The sequence below is a fragment of the Podarcis raffonei genome, chromosome 5, assembly GCF_027172205.1.
Source record: "Podarcis raffonei isolate rPodRaf1 chromosome 5, rPodRaf1.pri, whole genome shotgun sequence".
NCBI classification, from domain to species: domain Eukaryota; kingdom Metazoa; phylum Chordata; class Lepidosauria; order Squamata; family Lacertidae; genus Podarcis; species Podarcis raffonei.
Window position 1 is genome coordinate 101,290,856 of NC_070606.1, and position 24,709 is coordinate 101,315,564.

Below are 24,709 nucleotides of genomic sequence, written 5' to 3' on the forward strand. Positions count from 1 at the left end.
GGATGCTACCGTTCAGGGGAAACAGTGAGCCTTTTAATGCCATTGATGGCAGGGTCAGACCACACGACCATTCTCTCTGTTGGAACCCATGTAAATGAGCTTGTGTGTATGTGTGATTTGGCTGCGTGTCAAAAAAAATCTAGTGAATTCAGCCCTCTCTCTCTCTCTCTCACACACACACACACACTGTAACTTACCAAGTTGTGCTTCTCTGACACCTACGACTTGAAGGATCTGTATGTACTGGAACTTTCATGAGATTCAGTGGAACAGGTCAAATCCAGTGGGAACAGCAGCTTCCTGGGAGATCTGCACAGGTGGAGTGGGGTTTTGGGTTCTTAGTCATCCTTCTAGATTTGGCCACCAAGCCCAACTTAAAACTTCACTCTGCATTGGGACCCTAGTCCTGTTAGGGTAGGTAGAAAGAAGGGGTCTTCCTGAGTGAAAACTAACAGCCACCTTCCCCTTTTCCGCTTGCTCACACCTGCCCAGACGGGTTTTTATGGCCGCCTCCGCTCAGCCCAGCTTCTCTTACGGACAGGTGACTCCGAGACTGTGGCTGTGACAGGTGACATTCTCACTCTGCTCCTGGCTTGCAAAGGCGATGGATTAAGATTATATCGAAGGCACCAGAAAGAGTTTTTAGTTCATCCAATGCAGCATGGGAACCCTGCAGTCTCTCCAGATTATCGGGTTTCTCCTCTGCCTCTTGGTGACAGATATCAAAGGGTAAGTTATCCTGTCTCCCACATCCTGAGTTAACTATCCTCCTGCCAAATGTAAAATGCACTTTTCCACTGCCCATGTCAAGGAGCGGGAATCATCCTGTTCCAGCAAGCGTTGGTGTGCAGATCCTCTTCTTCTCCCCACTTCTCTGGGGGAAGAAGAGAAGCTCTTGGCCTGGCTGACAACTTAAGTCCAAGGCAGACCCTGGATGTACTTTGGAAAGAGGACATTTCCATCCCTTCCGCCGAGTCAACGGCCAAGTTACCCATTATGTCAAATCCTTCTGCCTGTTCTATTATTTCTGCTTCTTGACTTCTTGCTTGAACAGGCAGCTTTAGACTCCTGGGCACGAAATAGTTGTGTTTCTTTCTCTCTTTTTATGGCATTGCATGTTCTGCTTCTGTTGTGCATTGTATCCTTCCCTGGAGTCAATCAAGTTAGATGGCTATGTCAATATTGTTAATAAATAAATAACCACAGATGCTTTTATACGGAGAGCTGGCAATGTACATTTTGCATTCCGCTAGTTAGCAGTCTGCATACGGTTGCAGAGAGCAAATATTCATGGCTAACGGTCCCCTACATGAAAGAGATTCTGCTCTCCTCACATTTAGCATAGTCTCTTGTGGCATCTTGAAGACAAATGTATGATGTCATAAGGTGTGAAGGAGTGATATGAACAACCCCTTGTTAAATCCTTGGAGGCAAACTGCACAGTCACATAAGGTGGGGTATAAATATAAATAGTTGTTTACACCTTTTTGTAAAACAGCAGTAAAAAAAAAGCTCTAGTGATTTACCCTTCCCATGCTTACAGTTTCTTTGCTCCAAATTACCCTTTCCACAAATAATTTTTCTCTGCTAAGGCAGGAGGTTGGGGGAGCTGTTTCCCCCCACCCCACCTTCCCTCCCCTATTGCTTTTAAGCACTGTCACCATTAACAGCTTCAGTCCAGGGCCAGCTGCACATGGTTTTGCTCCAATGCCGCGAGTGGGATTTGCCTAGATCTGATGGTGGGGAAAAGAGAGAAGATTTACTGCAGCTGTTTTAAGATTGGAGAAATGTAGCGAAGACAGAGGGAGAGCCCAGGCAGGCATTCCTTGGCGGGGTGTGTGTGTGTGTGTGTGCTGTCCATACATCCATTCAACGCCCCTGGTATCAAAGTGCCACATTTACATTCCCCTCCTTTAATCCAAAAATCCTCCTGCCCTAAATTACCGTATTTTTTGCTCTATAAGACGCACCTTTTCCCTCCTAAAAAGTAGGGGAAATGTGTGTGCGTCTTATGGAGTGAATGCAGGCTGAGCGGTTATCCCAGGCTGTGCAGCGCTCCCTCTCACTGTTCTAGCTTAGCTGCGCAAAGCCTCCGCAGGGCAGCGGGGAGCCTTCATCACTGATGGGCAGTCCTTCTCCCGCCTTGTAGAAAAGCCCACAAGAGCCGTGCTCCCTTTAAAGAGTGCGCGGCTCTTGGCTGGCTTTTGTGAGAGGTGGGCGAAGGGACAGAGGGCAGCTTAGCCACGCGCAGCCTCTTCCGGACAGGGGGAGTCTTCATCCCACTGCCGCGCGGAGACTTCACACGGCTATCCCAGAAGCCAGAACAGCAAGAGGCTATCCCAGAAGCCAGATCCCTCTTGATGTTCTGGCTTCTGGGATTCAGAATATTTTTTTTCTTGTTTTCCTCCTCCAAAAACTAGGTGCGTCTTATGGTCTGGTGCGTCTTATAGAGCAAAAAATACGGTGTGCAGCTGAAATGAAGAACTGCTGGGGTTTTGAGTGGAGATACTGTCAGTTGCCTTCTGTCCTGGTAGTCAAAACAAGCCCACATTCCTAGCCTGAAGCTTTCTTCATTCTCTGTGACTCTGGTTGTTAGATCTCTGGGTTCTGATTAAAAAGCAAAGCGATTCCTGCAAGACTGCCCACACCTGACCTAATCTGCTTACATCTCTCCTAGCAGGGAAGAAGAAAGAGTTCCAACCCTTACTAGGGATGTCTGGGCTTATGACACAGGTAAGCACCTCTCTTGGCACCTCTCCTTTGTGTAATGGCTCCCGTCACTCCTGCCCAGCGGCCCACGGAGCCCCACACCTCCATCTCACGATGCTTCTGTGCACGGCTGTCTTTAGCAGATGCACCGCCGGGGTGCAAAGATCCGGCCAGCACCCCCAAATTTAGTTTAGCACCCAAATTAACTTTTATTACGCTTATGTCAGACACCATGCTTATGCCTTGTTTATGAAAGAAGGGAGGGAAAAGAAACAAACTTTTTTGTTTGCTCATTTCTTTACAATACACTTATACTTAAGTATGCAACACCACCACACTTAAACTTATAAGTATTGTTTAGGCACCTACTTAGGAGAAACATCAGTCGTGTCAAAGGTGCCATTGACTCACCGCGCTGCCGCATAGCAGCTCAATACAATGCGTAACATAATATTTTGATGTAAGAGTTAATTTCGCATACATGGCGCCATTGAGAATGACAAGCGCCGTTGTTGAGTCTGACAAGCACCGCCATCGTGAATGACAAGCACCGCCACTGGCGTGGCGCGCCTTTGGTAAATGTGCGCACAAAGTCGAAAGTCCTTTAGTGAAGCAGTAGGTATACATTTCAGTCATACCTAGGTATATACGTGTTTTGTTTTTCTAGCTTGATCAAAATTATTTATTATCTCATAACAGGTAGATAGTTAGGAGCTTAGGTGGCTTCAGCAGTGGCGCCCCCCAGAATTCGGCGCCCGGGTGCCCTGCACCCTTTGCACCCCCGGGTAAAGACGGCCCTGCTTCTGTCTTCCAGACATCCTAGCCAGCTGTGACTTCAATGACAACCTCAATCCCTTTTGCAACTGGAAACCGTCCTGTAGCAGTCGCTTTGGAAGCTGGATCCGGAGTAGAGGTGGAACGCCGACCCTCGGAACAGGCCCAGAGGGAGATTATCCTGATGGAAGTAGGTCTTGCACAAATGTAAGATGGGGGACACCATATATAATGATATAAAGGAACATGGATGAAAAAAAAAAGGAAAATAAGGTGATATTATAAGCTGTAATGCTTTAAGTTAGGGATTTGCTGAACAAATAACCTGAAATGGAATACAAGAAGGGGAGGTATGAGGAGGTCAGAGAAATTTGTTATTGAAAAGTATGTTTTTTGAACTATATGGTTTTTTTTAATCTTTTTCTTTGTTTTTTGTTTGTATAAAAAATTGGAAACTCTAATAAATATCTTTTTTAAAAAAAAGAAAGATGGGGGACACCTACCAGTCATACAGGTGAAAATAAGTTTGAACAATAAGTTGTAAGGCCCCTGCTTCCTATACAGTGGTACCTTGGTTTACGAACTTAATCCCTTCCAGAAGTCTATTCTTAAACCAAAGTGTCCTTAAACCAAGGTGTGCTTCCCCATAGAAAGTAATGGAAATGGATTAATCCATTCCAGATGGTGAAAAACAACCCCTAAAATAGCAATTTAGCATGAATTTTACTCTCTCACAAGACAATTGATCTATAAAATGAAGGCAATAATCAATGTACTGTACTATCAAACAAATAAGACAATATTGTAGATGATAAAAATTAAAAAATTCTTGTTTTTTCTTACGTGCACTGATGATAGTCATTGTTTGGATGGGGGAGCTTTTATCTATTTCTGCAGCCACACAATCAACCAGTAGCTGAACTGGGTTCCAAGCAGTCACAAAAACAAGTCACAAAAACGAAGTCACAAGTCAGTCCCATAAAACAAAGAACAAGTCACAGTCAAAAAAAATGAAAAAGCCACACAAACAAAAATGCAATTTTTAAAAATAAAAGATAGCAAAAACGAAAGCTCCAAATATTACCTCTGTGTCGTGTGGGTGCTCAGGACTCAACAGCTGACAGACTCGACAGAAAGCCATTTGCACATGTTGCCATGCCACCAGTCCATGCAGAATGTAAAAAGGTAAAGGTAAAGGGACCCCTGACCGTTAGGTCCAGTCGCGGACACCCTATATATAGAAAGGAACAAACCAGTGATATTTGAAGGAGCAGGCGGGGCCCATGACTTACATCATAGGCCAGGGATTTGGGGAGCTGTGGTGTAATGTTATATAGCACCCCCCCAACCCTCCTTGCCATCAAAGACCCAAATATTCACCACCAGTGGACTCAATAAGCTTTGGGGAAAGCATTTTGTTTGTTTCAGACCAGGATTTATATACAGTAGTACCTTGGTTTACGAACGTCATCCGTTCTGGAAGTCAGTTCTTAAACCAAAGCATTCTTAATCCAAATTGTTCATAAACTAAGCTGTTCTTAAACCAAGGTACCACTGTAATATACTTGGATGATTAGTATATATTATATATATTATATAATATATTAGGACTTTGTAAGAATGAGTCCTGATTTTGCTGTTATTTTACAGCATTTCTCAGCAATTCTCTCCTTCGCTAGAGGTTTTTAGGCAGAGGTTGGAGAGCCACCTGTCAGGGATTCTTGTGATTCCTTCGTCACAGGAGATCCCTTCCATTTCTGTGGTTCAGCATAACTTTCCATTTCTCCCACCATGCTATTATATTTCAGCTCGTTTGCTATGATGAGCTGACTTTGCATCACTTCCTGCGCAGTCCGAAACCCAGTCCATCCAGATTCGGGAAGAAGTAGACTCCACCGTGGGAGCAGGGCCGGGGCGGGAGAGTGCTAGAGTCCTGTCTAGTCAAGTTGTGTGGGATCAATTCCAATCTGTTACCTCCGAGGATGTGGACAGGCTGCTTGGACGAGTGAAACCAACCACCTGTCTCCTGGATCCTTGCCCATCCTGGCTTATAAAAGCTAGCCGGGAAGGGCTGGGCGATGGGCTTCGTGGGGTGGTGAATGCTTCCCTCCGTGAGGGAGCCTTCCCAGACCCGCTGAAAGAGGCGGTTATTAAACCGCTTCTTAAAAAACCATCTTTAGATGCGGCCACGATAGCCAACTATCGCCCAGTCTCAAATCTTCCATTCTTGGGCAAGGTGATTGAGCGAGTGGTTGCTGAACAACTCCAGGCACGCCTGGAAGAAGCGGACCATTTGGATCCCTTCCAGTCGGGATTCAGGCCTCATCATGGGACTGAAACTGCCTTGGTCGCACTGGTTGATGATCTCTGGCAGGCTAGGGACAAAGGTGAGAGCTGTTTCCTAGTTCTGCTGGATCTCTCAGCGGCGTTTGATACCATCGACCATAACATCCTTCTGGACCGTCTTGAGGGGCTGGGAGCTGGGGGCACTGTCATACAGTGGTTCCGCTCCATCCTCCTGGGCCGTGTTCAGAAAGTGGTGGGGGGGGATGAGTGTTCAGACCCCTGGGCTCTCACTTGTGGGGTGCCTCAGGGTTCTGTCCTCTCCCCCATGCTTTTCAACATTTACATGCAGCCGCTGGGAGAGATCATCAGGAGGTTTGGGCTGGGTGTTCATCAGTATGCGGATGATACCCAGCTCTGCCTCTCCTTTAAATCAGAACCAGTGAGGGCGGTGAAGGTCCTGTGTGAGTGTCTGGAGGCGGTTGGAGGATGGATGGCGGCTAACAGATTGAGGTTGAATCCTGACAAGACAGAAATACTGTTTTGGGGGGACAGGGGGCGGGTGGATGTGGAGGACTCCCTGGTCCTGAATGTGGTAACTGTGCCCCTGAAGGACCAGGTGCGCAGCCTGGGAGTCATTTTGGACTCACAGCTGTCCATGGAGGCACAGGTCAAATCTGTGTCCAGGGCAGCTGTTTACCAGCTCCATCTGGTACGTAGGCTGAGACCCTATCTGCCTGCGGACTGTCTCGCCAGAGTGGTGCATGCTCTGGTTATCTCCCGCTTGGACTACTGCAATGCGCTCTATGTGGGGCTACCTTTGAAGGTGACTCAGAAACTACAACTAATCCAGAATGCGGCAGCTAGACTGGTGACTGGGAGCGGCCGCCGAGACCATATAACACCGGTCTTGAAAGACCTACATTGGCTCCCAGTATGTTTCCGAGCACAATTCAAAGTGTTGGTGTTGACCTTTAAAGCCCTAAACGGCCTCGGTCCAGTATATCTGAAGGAGCGTCTCCTCCCCCATCGTTCTGCCCGGACACTGAGGTCCAGCTCCGAGGGCCTTCTGGCGGTTCCCTCACTGCGAGAAGCCAAGTTACAGGGAACCAGGCAGAGGGCCTTCTTGGTAGTGGCGCCCGCCCTGTGGAACACCCTGCCATCAGATGTCAAAGCGATAAACATCTACCTGACATTCAGAAGACATCTGAAGGCAGCCCTGTTCAGGGAAGTTTTTAATATGTGACATTTTAGTGTATTTTTCATCTTTGTTGGAAGCCGCCCAGAGTGGCTGGGGAGGCCCAGCCAGATGGGCGGGGTACAAATTATTATTATTATTATTATTATTATTATTATTATTATTATTATTATTATCTATTCCAAACCCTGTTCAGCTAAGTCATGTGACCCAGGGCCCAGTCCCCCAAAACTTCTGCTCACACGCACAGCTCAGCTGGCAGCAGCCCCTCCCAGAGTCTCCCGAATGGAGTTTGGAAAAGGGTAACTTTTGCCGGCAAGGCTTCTGTGTCCTGGGCAGCTGTCTACCAGCTCCATCTGGTACGCAGGCTGAGACCCTATCTGCCTGCAGACTGTCTTGCCAGAGTGGTGCATGCTCTAGTTATCTCCCACTTGGACTACTGCTCTACGTGGGACTCCCTTTGAAGGTGACCCAGAAACTACAACTAATCCAGAATGCAGCAGCTGGACTGGTGACTGGGAGCGGCCGCCGAGACCACACACCACCGCTCTTGAAAGACCTACATTGGCTCCCAGTATGTATCTGGGCACAATTCAAAGTGTTGGTGCTGACCTTTAAAGCCCTAAACGGCCTCGGTCCAGTATATCTGAAGGAGCGTCTCCACCCCCATCGTTCTGCCCGGACACTGAGGTCCAGCTCCAAGGGCCTTCTGGCGGTTCCCTCCCTGCAAGAAGCCAAGTTACAGGGAACCAGGCAGAGGGCCTTCTCAGTGGTGGCGCCCGCCCTGTGGAACGCCCTCCCACCAGATAAAGAGATAAACAACTACCGGACTTTTAGACGACATCTGAAGGCAGCCCTGTTTAGGGAAGCTTTTAATGTTTAACAGACTAATGTATTTTAATATTGTGTTGGAAGCTACCCAGAGTGCCTGGGGAAGCCCAGCCAGATGGGTGGGGTATAAATAACAAATTGTTGTTGCTGTTGTTACTGTTATTCCTGTTGTCAGGACCCCTCTGCCTGCAGCTCTTGCATTCCATCCCAAAGCGCTTGCACTCTGCTTCCAAGCAGAGGCCCCCAACCTTTCTGTGTGTTTCACTTCTCCTTCCAGAGGGCTATTTCATCTACCAAGAAGCCAGCAACCTCCTTCCCTTTGACACCACCATCCTTGAGAGCCAGGAGCTTGTGGTCTCCAGGGAAATATGCATCGATTTCTGGTATCACATGTCCGGCTCAGAGGATTCAAACGAGCTGAAAGTTGTCATCTTGACTGATGAGGACGAATTCATGTTGTGGCATCGAAAGGGGGCTCAGAGCTCGGACTGGCTGCATGGGTCCACATCTGTGCATTTCTTGAGAGAGAGGGACATCAAGGTATGACATATGAAAGCACTCTGTGCTGTATACATGACTGGGGAGCGTGAAGAGAACGAAGAAAGCAGAATGATGCTTGCATGTTCATCAACTACATTAATTTAGGGTTACCAGACGTCCCCGGTTTCCGGGGACAGTCCCCAGATTTGCAAATCAGTCCCTGGACAAATTCCATCCCCGGAATGTCCCCAGATTTGCAAATCTGTTCCCGGGAAATGTGGCAGCGGCAGCCTCAGCAGCCCGGAGCCAGCCTGGTAGTGCAGTGTTGGGATACTGCCAGGGAGATAAAGTCCATCTGAGCCCCCAAGCTCGGTGCCGGACTTCAAAGAGCTCATCCGTAGTCACGCAGTATCAGCAATTTAGCGACACAAAGCCTCAGGCTTGTGCACACTCTATCAGCAGAATTCACACAGCAAAAGTTGCACAGCAGGACAGCATATTTACAGTTTATTCAGCGTAGGTCAGAACAAAAGAAGACATGACCGTCTGCTCCGACTGCTCAGGCAAAAAACGAAAACGAAAGGAACAGACAACAGAAACATCCTGTGAGACAGGAAAATACGCAGGCTGTGACACAAACATCCTGCTCCCTTTTAAGGTGGAACGGAAATATCCTAACATGCAGTTGGCTCTGGCTGGCTTCAGGAGCTGCTCACTGCTGTGGCGCCCACCATGTTGCCTCGCTGAAAGTCCCCATATAATGTGTTGCTCACAAGACACATCATATGGGGACTTCCGGAGAGGAAAAAGACTACGGCAGTGAGCAGCTCCTGAAGCCAGCCAGAGCCAACTGCACGACCAGGCTGGCTCCGGGCTGCTGACTGCCTCTGCCACTGCCAAAGGGGACCTGGGGACGTCCGGCGGTACAGATCTCCTGCCCCCTGCCCCCTTTGTTTTGACTGACCGGGGGAGGCTCAGGAGTTGCGGGCGGGCATTGCCCAGTTTTTTTAAAACTCTGCGCATTTATGTTTCACAGGGTGGGAAAGAGGGGCTTTGCACCTTGCCTGGCAGAGAAACCGTGTGCCTTGCACCCCTCCTGGGCAATGGCCACCCGCCCACAACTCCTGAGCCTCCCTGATGTGTCAAAACAAAGGGGGAAGGAGATTGGGGAAGGCTCGGGAGTCATGGGTGGGCGGTGCGCCGTTGCCCAGTTTTTAAAAAACTCTGTGTATTTATGTTTCACAAGGTGCAAAAGAAGGGCTTTGCACCTTTATACAATATGCATGTGTGCTTGGGCCCAGGGTCTTTTAATAATAATAATAATAATAAATTTTATTTATATCCCGCCCTCCCCAGCCGAAGCCGGGCTCAGAGCGGCTAACATCAAATGTATAACACATTAACATAAAATCAGACAATCAATTAAAATACATCCTCAAATCAGATCAGGATCAGAATAAAATCCAATCAGATGGCAACCCGCAGATTAGGGTTGGGAACCTTAAATACTCACCAGGCCCAACTGTTTGTGCTGAACTTATATGGGCCTGTGAGAAAAAATGGGAGGCCACTTTTGCCTCAACACCCCCACTGCTGACTCCCTGTTGCTACTCAGCTTCAAAAAAAAAAAAAAAAAAAGTGTCCCCGGATTCATTGAAAAAAAATTGGTAACCATACATTAATTGCCTTTTTCTGTAGTGATATAGAACAGGGTTGAGCAATGTGGGGTTCTCCTAGGCAGAAGAGAATGCTGCACTAGATGAGCACCTTCTGGGCCTGATCCAGGAAGACCCTTCTTGCGTTCCCAAGCTAGATCAGGAGCAACTCGTAGATATTTGTGTGGGATTGAGGTAGATTGGCAAGAACCTCTGTCTCCGTATTGGCAGAACAACAGCAACAACAAAATAACCATCTTTCCTTAAATTACATGGCAGAAATTATTTATTTGGACAATTTATATATACCACTTATATTTAAACAAAGTGTAAGTTTTCAATGTATCCCAGATAAACAGCAAATAAAAAATCTCCCAGAGAGTTTCCACATTCTGCAAAGCATCAATTTACATACTGCTAGAAAAATCAGATACAAAGTTGCAAGAACAGTAATCCCCCAAACAAAATAAAAATCAGGAAATAAAATATTGCAATTGAAAATCAGCTAAAAAGAATTCCACATTTTTAAATAGCATGACTGACAATTAGACAAAGAAAACAATAGAATGGTTGAATCGTAGTTGGACGGTTCCCTGAGGTCCTCTAGTCCAACCCCCTGCAAGGCAGGAATCTCAGCTCAAGCATCCCTGACAGTGACCACCCAATCTCTGCTTAAAAACCTCCAAGCAAGGAGAGTCCACCACTTTCCGATGAAATTTCTTCCACTGCTGAGCAGCCCTTCCTGTCATAAAGTTCTTCCTGATGTTTAATCAGAATCTCCTCTCTTGTAACCTGAAGCCTTGGGTTCGAGTCCTGCCCAGTCACAGCTGACTCTCTGGGCAAGACCAATATAAAGTAAGCAGCACATAAGCGGCACACAGAATGCTATCAAACCATTCTGCGTTCTAAATCTTATATTAATAATCCAAAAATTGAGAGAGCTTCATGGGCAAAACAGGTGACAAACGCCGGCACCCTGTCTAACTCTTGGGCATAACATCGCTGACACTTCGTTTGAACAAACTCACCTTTGTTGGTATCTACAGGAGCCTGGCTAAAGGAACTTTAAAGACTGAATCTTCCTTTTGGACACAATTTGAATGAGTTTTCTGCTTGTGGCTTCTGTAGTAGATCTTGTACAGAGCTGCTTATGTGCTGCTTACTTTATACTGGTCTACTACGAGAATTGGCAGCATAGGTTCATTTCTTCAGACTCTCTGGGCAAGGCTGCTTTGTCTGACTGGGGACTGGGCTGTCTTGCTTTAATTCCCCTTCACAAGGTGGCCTTTGTGGCGATCCGAGGGTTGACGGAAGACGGCGACACAGCGCTGGACAACGTGGCTGTCAGGAGTGGGCTTTGCGGTAAGCAAGCTTTCCCTCTGGGTTTCAATCTTAACTGGAAGAGGAATAATTTCGTGACGTTTGCCTCACAGCAAGGAGTTGGTGCTGAGCGCTGGGCTTGTGATACCCACAGAAAGGTCAGGGCCCTGTTTTTGCAAAACAGCAGCAGGAGATCAAAGTGCCCTGATTATATCAGGACATTCCTGGAAGTTATTCTCATGAAAAATAAATCCCTTTCAGGAGAACGAAGGGTTCCTCTCCCTATGCCTTTGTGGATCGACTATAGCAGGATAAAGGGGGATTTGGAGGAAATGAGTAGCCAGTCCTGTGGCACCACCAGCACTCAAATTTAGGGGAAGTAAAAGCTCAGTACAGTGATACCTTGGTTCTCAAACTTAATCCGTTCCGGAAGTTCGTTCCAAAACCAAAGCATTCCAAAACCAAGGCACACTGCTTTCCCATAGAAAGGAATACAAAACGGATGAAGATTTTTAAAAACAACCCCTAAAACAGCAATTTAACATGAATTTTACTATCTAACAAGACCATTGATCCCTAAAATAAAATCAATGTACTGTACGATAAAATAAATAAGACAGTATTGTTGATGATAAAAAATAATTTTTTTTTCTTACCTGCACTGCATTGTTTGAATGGGGGGCTTTTATCCATTTCTGCAGTCACACAATCAATCAATCAGTAGCTGAACTGGGTTCCACACAGTCACAAAAACAAATGAACCGAGAAAGCCTCAAAAACAAAAACGCAACATAAGTAGCAAAAACAAAAGTGCCAAACTTAATCCATTCCGGAAGTCCGTTTGGCTTCCGAAATGTTTGAAAACCAGGGCGCAGCTTCTGATTAGTGCAGGCGCCCCAGAAACAATAAGCCAACAGCCACATCATATGTTTGGCTTCTGAAAGACGTTGGAATACCAGAACACTTACTTCCGGGTTTTCAGCATTTGAGAACCAAGGTACCACTGTATTCCAAATACATTTGTAAAGGTGTTTGAGGAAACTGAATTCACATATTGGTTACAGCAGAGCATGCAGCCAGTTCCTGGGACAGCTGCAGCCACACCTTAATGCAACAAGATATCCCTTGGCTTTTTACAAATTAGCCTCTAGTACAGGCTAATTTGGGACGCGGGTGGCGCTGTGGGTAAAACCTCAGCGCCTGGAACTTGCCGATCGCATGGTCGGCGGTTCGAATCCCCGCGGCGGGGTGAGCTCCCGTCTTTCGGTCCCAGCTCCTGCCCACCTAGCAGTTCGGAAGCACCCTTAAGTGCAAGTAGATAAATAGGTACCGCTTTATAGCGGGAAGGTAAACGGCGTTTCCGTGTGCTGCTCTGGTGCTGGTTCGCCAGAGCAGCTTCGTCACGCTGGCCACGTGACCCGGAAGTGTCTGCGGACAGCGCTGGCTCCCGGCCTCTTAAGTGAGATGAGCGCACAACCCTAGAGTCTGTCAAGACTGGCCCGTATGGGCAGGGGTACCTTTACCTTTACCTTTACAGGCTAATTTAGGGACGCGGGTGGCACTGTAGTCTAAACCACAGAGCCTAGGACTTGTCGATCAGAAGGTCGGCGGTTCAAATCCCCACGACAGGGTGAGCTTCCGTTGTTCAGTCCCTGCTCCTGCCAACCTAGCCGTTCGAAAGCACATCAAAGTGCAAGTAGATAAACAGGTACCGCTCCGGCAGGAAGGTAAACGGCATTTCCGTGCACTGCTCTGGTTCGCCAGAAGCAGCTTAGTCCTGCTGGACACATGACCCAGAAGCTGTACACCGGCTCTCTCGGCCAGTAAAGCGAGATGAGCTCTGCAACCCCAGAGTCGTCCGTGACTGGATGGGGTCTCTTTACCTTTACCTTACAGGCTAATTTAAAGCTAATCCACTTACAGCTGCTCAAGTCTATCTCAACTAGGGATGTAAGAAGGCAGCAGTTTCCATCCCATTTTGGGTTTATTGTGAAATTATTCCACTACAGTTTAGCTTGTTCCTCTCACTCTCTGCTATGGTTGAAACATATGTAATTATTTCTGTAATCAGTTACATGATTTATGTTATTGATTACATTATTTACATTTCAAGGGAATGGGAACATCAGAAGCAACATGGAAAATCATGTGATTATTTGCATAATGTTTGCCAACTGAAAAAAGAACCATAGCAAACACAGTATCCACTTGGGTGATTTCTGTTCCTGACCTTGAGTGATCATGCAAAGCGCAGAAATTTCTGCTGGCATTTCCATTTCCAAGAGAATTCTCCAAAATCTGCCACCTCAGCTCACCTGTGACTTTGCAAATACCCAAATACCCACATCTCTTTTGACCCATTTTCACATGGGCCTTAAGTCAGTTTGTAACTTCTGGGTCATAGCCTGGGACTCTATGAAAGAAGATGATGGACATAATAATTGGCAAATCATCTTGACCTGGTCAGTTTCTTCAACTCTCAGTACATAATAATTTTCTTTATTCCTCCAGATGTCTCCAGTTCTACGACTCCTCCTACAACAATCCCAGAAACAAGTGAGCCAGAAATTTGGGGGAAATGTGGACAATTATTGATTCAAAGATGGTCAGAGGGAACAGGCCGGAATCCTAGATTAACTAGTTAATGGCTATGAAGCTGATTTGATGGTCCTGTGACCACCACACTCCACTTTGAACCTAACCAGCCTCAAAGGCCTGCTTTGAGGATGGAATGAATGGAGGGTTGAAGAAACCTGGACAAAACAACGGAAATGAAACAAAGATCTGGAGTGCCAGAGACCGAGGAACTGGGTGTTAGTACAACAGGGGATGAGTTAAGACAGGGGCCAACTAACTTTTTCAGCAGGGGGCCAGTCCACTGTCCCTCACACCTTGTGGGGGGCTGGACTATATGGGGGGCCTTAGTTTGCCTACCCATGTCTTTAGTTTAGGAACTATTAAAAGAAAACCTTTACAGAAAGTTAAGATCAGGGGTCAGCAAGCTTTTTCAGCAGGGGGCCGGTCCACTGTCCATCAGACCCTGTGGGGGGCTGGACTATATTTTGAAGGGGGGGAAATGAACGAATTCCTATGCCCCACAAATAACCCAGAGATGCATTTTAAATCAAAGCACACATTCTACTCATGTAAAAACACGCTGATTCCCGGACCGTCCGCGGGTTGGATTGAGAAGGCGATTGGGCCGGATCTGGCCCCCGGGCTTAGGTTGCCTACCCATGAGTTAAGAGAACAATGCAACAGCGAGATTGCCTTTTGCTTGCTTCCCAGTTTGTCAGATCCTTCTGTTCAGTGTGATTCCTCCTGTTACATTGCTGTGGCCTTTCCATTAACAATAAGTTAAGAGACCTACAGCAGGTAGCGAGCGGGGACTTATCACCTGGTGACCACATACCCCTCATCTGTCCCATGTTTTCATGGCAGAGCACGGCGGCCATTTGGGGTGCCGTGCTCTCGTGTGATTTGGGGCTGCATTCTTGCCACCCCAAAGGACTTTTCCAGAGCTGTGGTCTTATGAAGCACCATGCCTTTAGAAAAGCACTTTCCAGGACTGTGATCTCATGTGGGTCATGTGACTTGGAAGATGGCGTCCCGGTTTTTCCCCTGTGTTGCTTTGGAGTGAGCCTATCTGAACCCATCTTGGGAACAGAGTCCATCTACCCCAGTATTGTCTGCACTGACTGACAGCAGCTCTCCAGGATTTCAGGCAGGGGACTCATCCAACCCTACTTGGAGATGCTGGGGATTGATGCTGAGATCTCCTGCACTCAGCGCTCTGCCACTGAGCGACGGCCATTCAGTATCACACATCAGTTGAGGTTTTGGAAATGCACAAATTGAAGCGATCAATTAATCAGTAGGAAAGCGGGTGACTGGTGAGCTCAAAGACACATCCTTAAGTTGACCCTGTCCTTCATTCTTCAGCTCCTCTCTTCACCACCCCACTCTGGACAGCCATGCCAACTCAGGCACCAGGTATGTGGACACGATGGGAACCTAGAGACTGAGCCCATGGCGGGGAGCACTAAGAGGGAAGCAGCGCTCTGCCCTGGTAGAAACCCCACATCTCCCCTACTTGTCTTGCTCAGGGATGGACCACCTGGTCCCTTAGAAGATGGCAATCTTCCTTGCCTGGCTGGCTCTAACAGGGAGCAGCTCCCTCCTCCCAGCTGGGTCCATGCAGGGAGGGGGACAAGGGACCATCAGCTGGAGGGGAGAGAGAAGGGGGCAGCTGCACAGAATGAAGTGGGCTTCCCTCCAGAGTTTCCATCGGGGAACCCACCAGCATCCAGTGGAACAGAAGTGGCCACCTGGTTGCAGGAAGAGGACCACATAAACTGCATTTGGTCCACTTCACCCAGCAATTCCACTTGCCCCCCTTTACCCAGCAATTCCACCCTTCCCCAGTCCGATGAGACTGGGCCTTCCATGGATGCACATGAACCCTTCTCTTTCTTGCTTCGCCAGATCCCTGGGTTCACTGCAATTTCTCTTGCTCCTTTGATGTGGACTTCTGCTCCTGGAGGCAGCTGCCCTCAGACACATTTGACTGGAAGCGGCACAAAGGCCCCACGCCCTCAACAGACACTGGACCGCCCTATGACCACACTTCAAGAGGTGAGGGGCAGAGCGTCGCCACTGCAGGAAGCCTTCCAGAGAGCCATTTGCTCCTGACATTCTAAAAGAAATGTGAGACCTCCCCAAAGACAGCTGGAGGCAGAATGTTTTCGATGCTTGAGGTTTGCTGTGTTATTATTATGTTGGAAGCCACCCAGAGAGGCTGGGGCAATGGAGGCAGATGGGCAGAGTATCAATATTATTATTATTATTATTATTATTATTATTATTATTATTATTATTACTTAGACTTCTTAGATTGCAGCAGCGGCAGCCCTGGAATCTGGGCACCTTATTCAACATACAGTGCTGGCAAACTGCTAGACGAGGGTGCAATTCCCTGCTGCACTAGAGCAGGAATGTCCAACAGGTTAATCGCGATCTACTGGTAGATCCCTGGGAGGTTTTGGTCGATTGCAGTCGATCCCTTTCCTTAGCGTTTGCAAAATAGAATCTGGCCCTGCCCCCTCGCCCCGCCCCCCATTGTTTAACGATCTGCAGAACAGAAGATGGAGTTTACTGAGTGAGGCTGCTTGTTTCCCCAGCATTCTGTGGGTGGATGGCTGTTCCTCTTCCTCCCCCAAAATCCCCCTCAAACGGGGCTGTCCTCCTCCCAAAAAGTAGCTCAACATCTGAAATATACTCGGAGTCCTGCAGTGATTTCATGCTCTCTATTGCAGCTTGTAAAACAGTAATTGAATTTCCCCCAAAACCTTAGGCTCCAGTATACCTGAAGGAGCGTCTCCACCCCCATCGTTCTACACTGAGGTCCAGCTCCGAGGGCCTTCTGGCGGTTCCCTCACTGCGAGAAGTGAGGTTACAGGGAACCAGGCAGAGGGCCTTCTCGGTAGTGGCGCCTTCCCTGTGGAACGCCCTCCCACCAGATGTCAAAGAGAACAACAACTACCAGGCTTTTAGAAGACATCTGAAGGCAGCACTGTTTAGGGAAGCTTTTAATGTTTGATGTATTTTAATATTCTTTTGGAAGCCACCCAGAGTGGCTGGGGAAACCCAGCCAGATGGGTGGGGTATAAATAATAAATTATTATTATTATTATTATTATTATTATTATTATTATTATTATTAGCATTATTAGCATTATTAGCATTATTTACATAATGAGTCCCATCTGATTGGCTGATTCTGGTTCCCTCCTGGAACCTGATTGGGCAGGTCAATCAGTACTTGTATTCTAGGATCCTACCTGCTTAGTACATAACAAAAACTTTGCTGCCTGGCACCCGTAAAAAATGAGGCTTTACTTCTCCTCCATGAAAAAAGCTCAACAACTTTGCCCTGAACCCATCATTGCCAGTTTTTAATTCCGTAAGTAGATCGCAGTCTCTTGGGAGTTGGCAACCCCTGGACTAGAGCATTATTCCTGCCAGTGGCCCAAAGGTCTTTTAAAACCACGAGCCAGCAATTCTTGACCAAAATTTGCTTCCGTTCCACTCCATAGTTCTCTGAGGCAGTCACCTTCACCGTGCACAGGAATTTTCCCGTTTGAAATTGGAATGGCAAAATCTGGACCTCACCCCAAAAAACAGGCCTTTGAAAACCATGAGCCAGCAATTCTTGACCAAAATTTGCCCAAAGGTGGCATTGCAGTCGCCAGCTCTCCAGTGACCAGACAATATAGGGATCTGTCCATTTCACGTCTGGCTCTCTTTTTCAGGGGGCTATTTCATTTACCTGCAAGGAAATGCTGTCAGCCCAGGAGATGCAACCCACCTGGCCAGCCCCACCTGCACTTCCCGCAGCCCTCGCTGTCTCTCCTTCTGGTACCACATGTATGGCGCGGCACAAGCAATGGCTCTGCGAGTTTATGTGGTGTTTAAAGGTGCGTCACCTCGGCTGATCTGGACCCGAACTGGGAACAAAGGCAACCAATGGCACAGAGCGGAAGTCAGCGTGTCTCCCAGGGAAGAAATGCAGGTAACAGAAACCCTCGCAGGTGAGGCATCGGCAGGTGTGTCCAGCAACACCTGAGCCTTGGCTGGCCATGAAACTCACCAGAGATTCCTTTTCTTCCTAGATAGTCCTGGAAGGCAGGCGAGGGGAAGACTTCCGCAGTGATGTGGCTGTGGATGACATCTCCATGGAAGAGGGGTATTGTCCAGGTGAGATCCCACCCCACCCCACAACCAAAGCTTCTCAGTGGGGCTGCTTCTGTATGGGAGTGAGGAGAGCGTCAACGGAACATTCAGTTTTGCTGAAGTGGGTTTTTTGTTTTTAATGACCCTGCAGTATTTGTGTGTGAGAGAGAGAAACAAACTTGGCTTTTAAATTTTGGGTGCTTCATGTTTATAAAGAAGTGAGAGCTGGACCATCAAGAAGGCTGATTGCTGAAGAATTGGTGTTTTTGAATTCTGGTGCTGGAGGAGACTCTTGAGAGTCCCATGGACTGCAAGAAGAACAAACCGATCCATTCTGAAGGAAATCAGCCCTGAGTGCTCCCTGGAAGGACAGATCCTGAAGCTGAGGCTCCAAGACTTTGGCCACCTCATGAGAAGAGCAGACTCCCTTGAAAAGACCCTGATGTTGGGAAAGATGGAGGGCACAAGGAGAAGGGGACGACAGAGGACGAGATGGTGGGACAGTGTTCTCGAAGCTACCAGCATGAGTTTGACCAAACTGCGGGAGGCAGTGGAAGACAGGAGGGCCTGGCGTGGTCTGGTCCAGGGGGTCACGAAGAGTCAGACACCACTAAACAACTCAACAACAACAATGTTTATAGAGGGGACATGGGTGGCGCTGTGGTCTAAACCACTGAGCCTCTTGAGCTTGCCAATCAGAAGGTCAGCAGTTCGAATCTCCGCAACAGAGTGAGCTCCCGTTGCTCGGTCCCAGCTCCTGCCAACCTAGCAGTTCGAAAGCACGTCAAAGCGCAAGTCGATAAATAGGTACTGCTCCGGCGGGAAGGTAAATGGCATTTCCGTGTGTTGCTCTGGTTTTGCCAGAAGCGGCTTACGACCCGGCCACACAACCCGGATAAAACTGTCTGCGGACAAACTGGCTCCCTCGGCCTATAGAGTGAGATGAGCACCACAACCCCAGGGTCATCTGCGACTGGACTTAACTGTCAGGGGTCCTTTACCTTTACCCTTTTAATGTTTATAGAACAGATTTTTTATATTTGTCAACTGCTTGGGAGGCTATATTGGCAATGAAAAAAAACCGATGATAATAAATGCGGCTGCTGATGTCATTTCACCAGAGCCTACCCTGGTCTATCTCCCAAAGTTGCCGCCCTCCCCATCTCCTCCTTGGTCCCTTCAAGGTCCCCAGATGATGAAAGACCCACCAGGCTTTGGTCACTGGCTGCTCCCAGAGGGTCCTACATCCTGAGCCCTAAGTGTTTTGTGTCTGCCTATGTGCAATGTGTGTCTCTCTTTGGGCACTTTTAGTAAGGCCCTTTCCCCCCTGAACCCCAGACTAACCTGAGATTTATTCTTAAGGAACAAATGCAATTTCTCATCGTAGGACATACACCAGCAACATCCACCCCGGCCACCACCAGCAGACCAGCCACACTGATCCCAGGTGAGAATAAAGAGGGTTCTGGAGATGGGTGATTGATAGATGGGACGTGGGTGGCGCTGTGGGTAAAAGCCTCAGCGCCTAGGGCTTGCCGATCGAAAGGTCGGCGGTTCGAATCCCCGCGGCGGGGTGCGCTCCCGTTGCTCGATCCCAGTGCCTGCCAACCTAGCAGTTCGAAAGCACTCCCGGGTGCAAGTAGATAAATAGGGACCGCTTACCGGCGGGAAGGTAAACGTCGTTTCCGTGTGCGGCTCTGGGTCGCCAGAGCAGCGATGTCACGCTGGCCACGTGACCCGGAAGTGTCTCCGGACAGCGCTGGCCCCCGGCCTCTTGAGTGAGATGGCCGCACAACCCTAGAGTCTGTCAAGACTGGCCCGTACGGGCAGGGGTACCTTTACCTTTACCTGATTGATAGGAGATGGGTGATTGATGGGTGATGGAGAGAACTGATGGGTGATGGAGAGAAACTGCCACCATGATCAGCTCAGTGCCTCCAACCACAGGTGAGTTCTCCAGGGTCAAGTATGTTGCTGACATTTCAGTTTTCTGCTTCCTTTTCTGAGTTTCCATCTGGATATTAGATTGGGAAAACAATCACAGGGGACTGGTGAGTGGACCCAAAACACTGAATTCCAGTCTCAGTACCTTGAGCTACTTTGTGTATACAAAAGCATTCTTTATGTCTGGCTGCTTTCGGTCCACACACCTCCTGCCCCAGACAGCGTGGGACGCAAGCTAAGATGAAACGATTAGTTCCTGCTCTCTTTATTGCAGAAACATCGGCAGCAACCTCACATCGCAGCTCCTCCGCCAGCACCACAATCAGACCAGCCCCTCCTACCACACGTGAGTTTTCATGAGTCGAGATGCCCATGAATTTGCTCCGCAAGTGTTGCTGGCATTTTGGTTCTCTGCTTCATTTTCTGAGGATTCCTCTGAATATTAGATTGGGAACCATATTGTGCATTCCTGGTCTTAAATTGCAGTTTCACTGACCTTCCGATTCCCAAATCCCCCTGGAAGGAAACCTTAAGAGATTGGCTTGTCCTTAACAATGCAGGAATCAGCAAGAGCTTTTATTTATAACATGATGGGCCACCTTAAGAAATCCTTCCGTTCCATCTGAGGTTTTGGTAAAGTGCAAACTGTACTGATTAATTGTTGGAAAGGCAGGCAATTAATCAACACAAAGATGTATCACTTAATTGGCTTTTTCTTTCACCCTCTTGGCTCAATGGCTTCCTCACCAAAGTGGGAACAATCTCTGTGGTTTGCAATCTCCCACTGATGTTCACGTCAGGAGACCAGTCAGCAGAATCCATGAGGGAATACTTAAGTTTGTGCAATGGGAATGTCCCTCCTGTGCCCACCAGACATCCTGTGTGCCCCCTGGTGTTGGCAGGGGTTGTGGTGGTCAGCAGAACACTTAGAGTACAAGATGGGAAAAGTCAAGGGGAGATTGTTTCACCCAGCAAATTGCAGCGCTTTCCCAGGTGGAACTTGCATCACATCACAGCGTTGAATTCCACCCTAAACTAAGTATCTTAACATTGAGACTTTCTATGGAAACCATTCTGGAAGCCACTCTGTGGCTGCTTTTAGGGCTTCTCCTTTCTGCTCCAGGTAGCATGGGAGGGAAGGTTGCATTAAAGAATCTATTCCGTTTCTCATCATTGCAGAAACATTGTCAACCACCTCATTTCGCACCTCTAACACCACGATCAGAACAGCCCCTCCTACCACAGGTGAGTTTTCTAGAGTCAAGATCACCACCATTTCAGTTCTCTGATACATTTTCTGAGATTTCCTCTGGATACTAGATTGGATTCAAGTACGGCTGGCTAAGTGGAACTGGCGGAAATGACTGGCAGAATCCGAGACCAGGGAGAAGAGTAGGTGGAAGAAGATTGGAAAAAATTTAAAGACTATTTACACTGTAAAATTAATGAATGTTAGAAGGATGCTGGAATGAAGTTATATGGCTTTAGCAGAAATGTTATAAAGAATTAAGTAAAAATAGATTGTTAATGGGCCAAAGTGGAAAAATAAGGTTAGATTGTGTTAAGATAAATTATAGGACAAAAACTGAGAAAGGTGGAAAGAATTTGCTGAAATAGCTAACTGAACTGGAATACAAAAAAGGGAGGTGTGAGGAGGTCACTGAAACAAGTAAATGAAAGACAAGATATGGAAATATTGGATGTGTTTTTAATTGTTTTTGTTTTTGTTTTGTTAAGATAAGTAGTGTTTTTGTTTTTCTTGTATTGTATTGTATTGTTCTGTTCTGTTTAACTCTTTTTTTAGGGTAATCATTAAACTCTTAATAAATATATTAAAAAAAAAAAACAAGTACGGCTGGCTAAGGGGAACATTAGGAGGGGACTCGGAGCTAGACTTCAGCATTGAATGCTTCTCCTTCTGAACTCTGCATTTTGGCAGGTGTCACTCTGGAAGCCCAGGACAGCATTAGCACTGGCATACAGTTGGATCGTGTTCCTCAGCTGTGGTCTGGGGGATGGGGACAGGGGGAGAAGGAAACCAATTGTGTATTTCTGGTAATGAACTGCAGCCCCACTGACCATGGAGTCCTCCTGTCCCAAATTGCCATACTGGACAAGCCGCCCCTCCAAACATCCACACCAACCTTTCTCCTTGCTTTGCCAGAGCCTTGCCTTCAGCCAGATTTGTCTTGTTCCTTTGACTTGGACTTCTGCTCCTGGAGACAAATGGCCTCCAACAGTTTTAACTGGACGCGGCACAAAGGTCCGACACACACAGCAGATACTGGACCGTCCTCCAACCACACCACAGGAGGTGAGGAAGATCAAACTATCGCCATGTCCAGAAGCCTTCCAGGAGACCACTTTGGCCTGGACTGGCACCTGGAGCTCTCAATGAAATGGGGCAGCCAGCCTTTCCTCCAAAGGCCTTATATCAAGGGGTCCTGCACTTGGCACCTCCTTCTACATGGCCTGGTGGCAAACTGCCAATAGAAGGTGCTGCTCCTTCTGCACAGGATCTCCCTTACATGTGTGGTTCTTTCCTCCCCCCCCCCCCCAGAGGGCTATTTCATCTACCTGCAAGGCCATGTGGCCAAAGAAGGGGATGCAACACGCCTGGCCAGTCCTTTCTACACCTTCACCAGGCCCCACTGCTTCTCTTTCTGGTACCACATGCGCGGTGCGGCCCAAAGAAATGCCCTGCGAGTCTATTTGGCCTTTGAGGGCGGATCCCGTGAGCTGATCTGGTCACAGTCTGGGAACAAAGGGGACCAGTGGCACAGAGGCGAAGTCAGCATGCCTCAAGGGAAGAAAGCACAGGTAACGGAGACCCCAGCAGGGCATGCCCCTTGCAGGTGTGGCCTTGTCTGGCCATGAAGCTGATGGGAGATGCCTTTTCTCCCTAGATAATCGTGGAAGGCGAGCCGGGGGAAGACGTCCACAGTGACGTGGCTGTGGATGACTTCTCCATGGAGGAGGGAGATTGCCCAGGTAAGATCAATGCTGTGTCTAGATGGAAGAGCAGAGCATCATCAGAGCTCTGAATATTCCCGGTATAGCTTGTTTTTGGGGCAATGCTGTGCTCTGTGTGCATGAGAGAGAAACATCCAAGCTGTTACAATACATGTTTCACGTTTATATGCTAATATTTGTCTAATTGGTTTTTCACAGTAGGTTATTTTGACATTCAGCAATAGATACATTAACAAATCCTGCTGGTGAGGTCAATTGTCAGTTCTTCAGAGCCCACCTTGGGTTGTGTCACAGGCTCAATCTGCCAAACATGCCCCCGGGCCTTAGGTTGCCTACGCATGAGTTAAGAGAACAATGCAACAGCGAGATTGCCTTTTGCTTGCTTCCCAGTTTGTCAGATCCTTCTGTTCAGTGTGATTCCTCCTGTTACATTGCTGTGGCCTTTCCATTAACAATAAGTTAAGAGACCTACAGCAGGTAGCGAGCGGGGACTTATCACCTGGTGACCACATACCCCTCATCTGTCCCATGTTTTCATGGCAGAGCACGGCGGCCATTTGGGGTGCCGTGCTCTCGTGTGATTTGGGGCTGCATTCTTGCCACCCCAAAGGACTTTTCCAGAGCTGTGGTCTTATGAAGCACCATGCCTTTAGAAAAGCACTTTCCAGGACTGTGATCTCATGTGGGTCATGTGACTTGGAAGATGGCGTCCCGGTTTTTCCCCTGTGTTGCTTTGGATTGAGCCTATCTGAACCCATCTTGGGAACAGAGTCCATCTACCCCAGTATTGTCTGCACTGACTGACAGCAGCTCTCCAGGATTTCAGGCAGGGGACTCATCCAACCCTACTTGGAGATGCTGGGGATTGATGCTGAGATCTCCTGCACTCAGCGCTCTGCCACTGAGCAACGGCCATTCAGTATCACACATCAGTTGAGGTTTTGGAAATGCACAAATTGAAGCGATCAATTAATCAGTAGGAAGGCGGGTGACTGGTGAGCTCAAAGACACATCCCTAAGTTGACCCTGTCCTTCATTCTTCAGCTCCTCTCTTCACCACCCCACTCTGGACAGCCATGCCAACTCAGGCACCAGGTATGTGGACACGATGGGAACCTAGAGACTGAGCCCATGGCGGGGAGCACTAAGAGGGAAGCAGCGCTCTGCCCTGGTAGAAACCCCACATCTCCCCTACTTGTCTTGCTCAGGGATGGACCACCTGGTCCCTTAGAAGATGGCAATCTTCCTTGCCTGGCTGGCTCTAACAGGGAGCAGCTCCCTCCTCCCAGCTGGGTCCATGCAGGGAGGGGGACAAGGGACCATCAGCTGGAGGGGAGAGAGAAGGGGGCAGCTGCACAGAATGAAGTGGGCTTCCCTCCAGAGTTTCCATCGGGGAACCCACCAGCATCCAGTGGAACAGAAGTGGCCATCTGCATTTGGTCCACTTCACCCAGCAATTCCACCCTTCCCCAGTCCGATGAGACTGGGCCTTCCATGGATGCACATGAACCCTTCTCTTTCTTGCTTCGCCAGATCCCTGGGTTCACTGCAATTTCTCTTGCTCCTTTGATGTGGACTTCTGCTCCTGGAGACAGCTGCCCTCAGACACATTTGACTGGAAGCGGCACAAAGGCCCCACATCCTCAACAGACACTGGACCGCCCTATGACCACACTTCAAGAGGTGAGGGGCAGACCGTCGCCACTGCAGGAAGCCTTCCAGAGAGCCATTTGCTCCTGACATTCTAAAAGAAATGTGAGACCTCCCCAAAGACAGCTGGAGGCAGAATGTTTTCGATGCTTGAGGTTTG

The 24,709-nt window shown here is 48.1% G+C and overlaps 2 protein-coding genes and 1 long non-coding RNA gene across 3 annotated transcripts; all 3 read left to right on the top strand.

Annotated features, from left to right (window-relative positions):
• The first annotated feature begins 238 nt into the window (after nt 1-238).
• LOC128413484 (thyroid hormone-induced protein B-like) lies at nt 239-8,341 on the top strand. Its single transcript, XM_053387484.1, has 4 exons — nt 239-729; nt 2,681-2,733; nt 3,524-3,673; nt 8,073-8,341. The coding sequence occupies exons 1-4, from the start codon at nt 662-664 to the stop codon at nt 8,339-8,341; spliced, it is 540 nt and encodes a 179-aa protein (XP_053243459.1). The 5' UTR covers nt 239-661.
• A 2,870-nt stretch (nt 8,342-11,211) lies between these two features.
• On the top strand, nt 11,212-15,243 carry LOC128413459 (uncharacterized). Its single transcript, XR_008330356.1, has 3 exons — nt 11,212-11,292; nt 13,762-13,806; nt 15,193-15,243. It is a non-coding gene; the product is annotated as an uncharacterized LOC128413459 (long non-coding RNA).
• Nucleotides 15,244-15,279: 36 nt separating this feature from the next.
• LOC128413485 (MAM and LDL-receptor class A domain-containing protein 1-like) lies at nt 15,280-24,130 on the top strand. The gene is made up of 12 exons (XM_053387485.1): nt 15,280-15,319; nt 15,736-15,885; nt 17,562-17,821; nt 17,922-18,006; nt 19,370-19,429; nt 20,201-20,272; nt 21,106-21,171; nt 22,091-22,240; nt 22,487-22,746; nt 22,833-22,917; nt 23,944-23,994; nt 24,108-24,130. Exons 1-12 carry the CDS (start codon nt 15,280-15,282, stop codon nt 24,128-24,130), a joined length of 1,302 nt encoding a protein of 433 aa, XP_053243460.1.
• Nucleotides 24,131-24,709: the final 579 nt, after the last annotated feature.